The sequence below is a fragment of the Geospiza fortis genome, unplaced genomic scaffold, assembly GCF_000277835.1.
Source record: "Geospiza fortis unplaced genomic scaffold, GeoFor_1.0 scaffold906, whole genome shotgun sequence".
NCBI classification, from domain to species: Eukaryota; Metazoa; Chordata; class Aves; order Passeriformes; family Thraupidae; genus Geospiza; species Geospiza fortis.
This window is the reverse complement of record NW_005054725.1, coordinates 122,070-123,796: the sequence shown is the minus strand read 5'-3', so window position 1 is coordinate 123,796 and position 1,727 is coordinate 122,070. Positions and strand designations below refer to the sequence as shown.

Below are 1,727 nucleotides of genomic sequence, written 5' to 3'. Positions count from 1 at the left end.
CCCCACCTGCCCCCTCCGTCCTCACCTGCTTCCCCCTGACTCACCTGGCCCCCCTCATCCTCACCTGTCCCCCCCATGCTCAGGTAACCCCTCATCCTCACCTGGCCCCCCACGGTCAGGTACCCCGTCTGTTTCATGATCTCCTGCAGCTTCTGGTCGATCTCAATGCTACGGAGGAAACGGGAGAGTTCAGCCAATCAGCTCAGCGCACAGGGAGAGCCCAACCAATCAGGTCAGGGCATGGGGAAAGTCCGGTCAATCAGCTGAGGGCACAGGGAGAGCCCAGCCAATCAGCTCAAGGCACAGGGAGAGCCCAACCAATCAGGTCAGGGCATGGGGAAAGTCCGGTCAATCAGCTGAGGGCACAGGGAGAGCCCAGCCAATCAGGTCAAGGCATGGGGAAGCCCGGCCAATCAGCACACAGGGAATCACAGCTCTGGCCAATCGCAGGACAGGAAATCCCGCCTGCCTGGCCAATCAGCACCCAGGGGCTCCTGGTCAGCTGACCAATCAAAATGCAAGGAGCTCTCGCACTGCTGGCCAACGAGCACACAGCTGTCCCGCCCACCAGGCCAATCAGCAACTGGGATCGTCTGACCCATCAACCAATCAGCAGCTGCAAGCTCTGCTCCAGCCAATCACGGTTCAAGATCACCCCAAAGCTCTGGCCAATGAGAACACACCACTCCCCGAGCTCTGGCCAATCAGGGCCTACAAGCCCTCAGAGCAGCAGCCAATCAGCACCCACAGGCTCCCGAACATCCGACCAATCGCTGCGCAAACCCTCCTGGCCGGCCAATCAGAGCACACGTCCCCTTGGATCTCTGGCCAATCAGAGCGCAGGATCTCTCAGAATCTCTGGCCAATCACCACCTGCAGACTCTCATCCACCCAGCCAATCAGCACAAGCCTTCTGCTCGGCCAATCAGCTCACGTTATCACCCTAGAATTCTACCCAATCAGAACATGGAATCCCCCCCCGATCTCTGGCCAATCAGGGCACAGGATCTCTCAGAATCTCTGGCCAATCAGAGCACAGGATCTCTCAAGCCTCAGGCCAATCAGAACACACGACCCTCCCCAAGGCAATCAGAGCATGCGACCATCTGTGGGCCAATCAGAGCACAGGATCTCTCCAGAACTCTGGCCAATCAGAGCACAGGATCTCCACAGACCTCTAGCCAATCAGAATGCATGCCCCTCCTCTGGCAAACATGAGCCTGCTGGCCAATCAGGGCACAAGATTCCCCTGGACTTCCGTCCAATCGAGCTTTGATTCTCCTGGACCTCTGGCCAATCAGAGCACAGGACCTCCCCAAACCTCTGGCCAATCAGTTCCCAGGCTCTCCCCCACTGGCCAATCAGCTCCCAGGCTCTCCCCAGTGGGCCAACCAGCCCCCAGCCCCCCCAAACCCAGCCAATCAGCTTCCAGGCTCTCCCCAGTCAGCTTCCAGGCTGTCCCCAATCAGCCAATCAGCTTCCAGGCTCTCCCAAACCAGCCAATCAAAACCAAAGCTCTCCCCAATCAGCATCCAACCTCTCCCCAACTAGCCAATCAGTTCCCAGGCTCTGCCCCATTGGCCAATCAGCACCCAGGCTCTGCCCAATCAGCTTCCAGGCTCTTGCCAGTCAGCCAATCAGCTCCCAGGCTCCATCCCATCAGCCAACGAGGGCTCGGGGGCGTGGCCTCACCTCTCCAGGCTGCGCGGCACCAGGAACGGGGGCGG

General features: G+C 59.4%; 1 protein-coding gene across 1 annotated transcript in view; it reads right to left on the bottom strand.

Moving 5' to 3' along the window:
- The window catches only part of MAP2K7 (mitogen-activated protein kinase kinase 7), a gene marked incomplete at its 5' end in the record, with an annotated part of 11,040 nt that extends 9,313 nt beyond the window's left edge, over nt 1–1,727 (bottom strand). Inside the window, 2 exons of the mRNA XM_031065275.1 lie at nt 45–168; nt 1,693–1,727. Coding sequence (XP_030921135.1) covers nt 45–168; nt 1,693–1,727 — 159 coding nt within the window. The remainder of the gene's footprint in view (nt 1–44; nt 169–1,692) is intronic.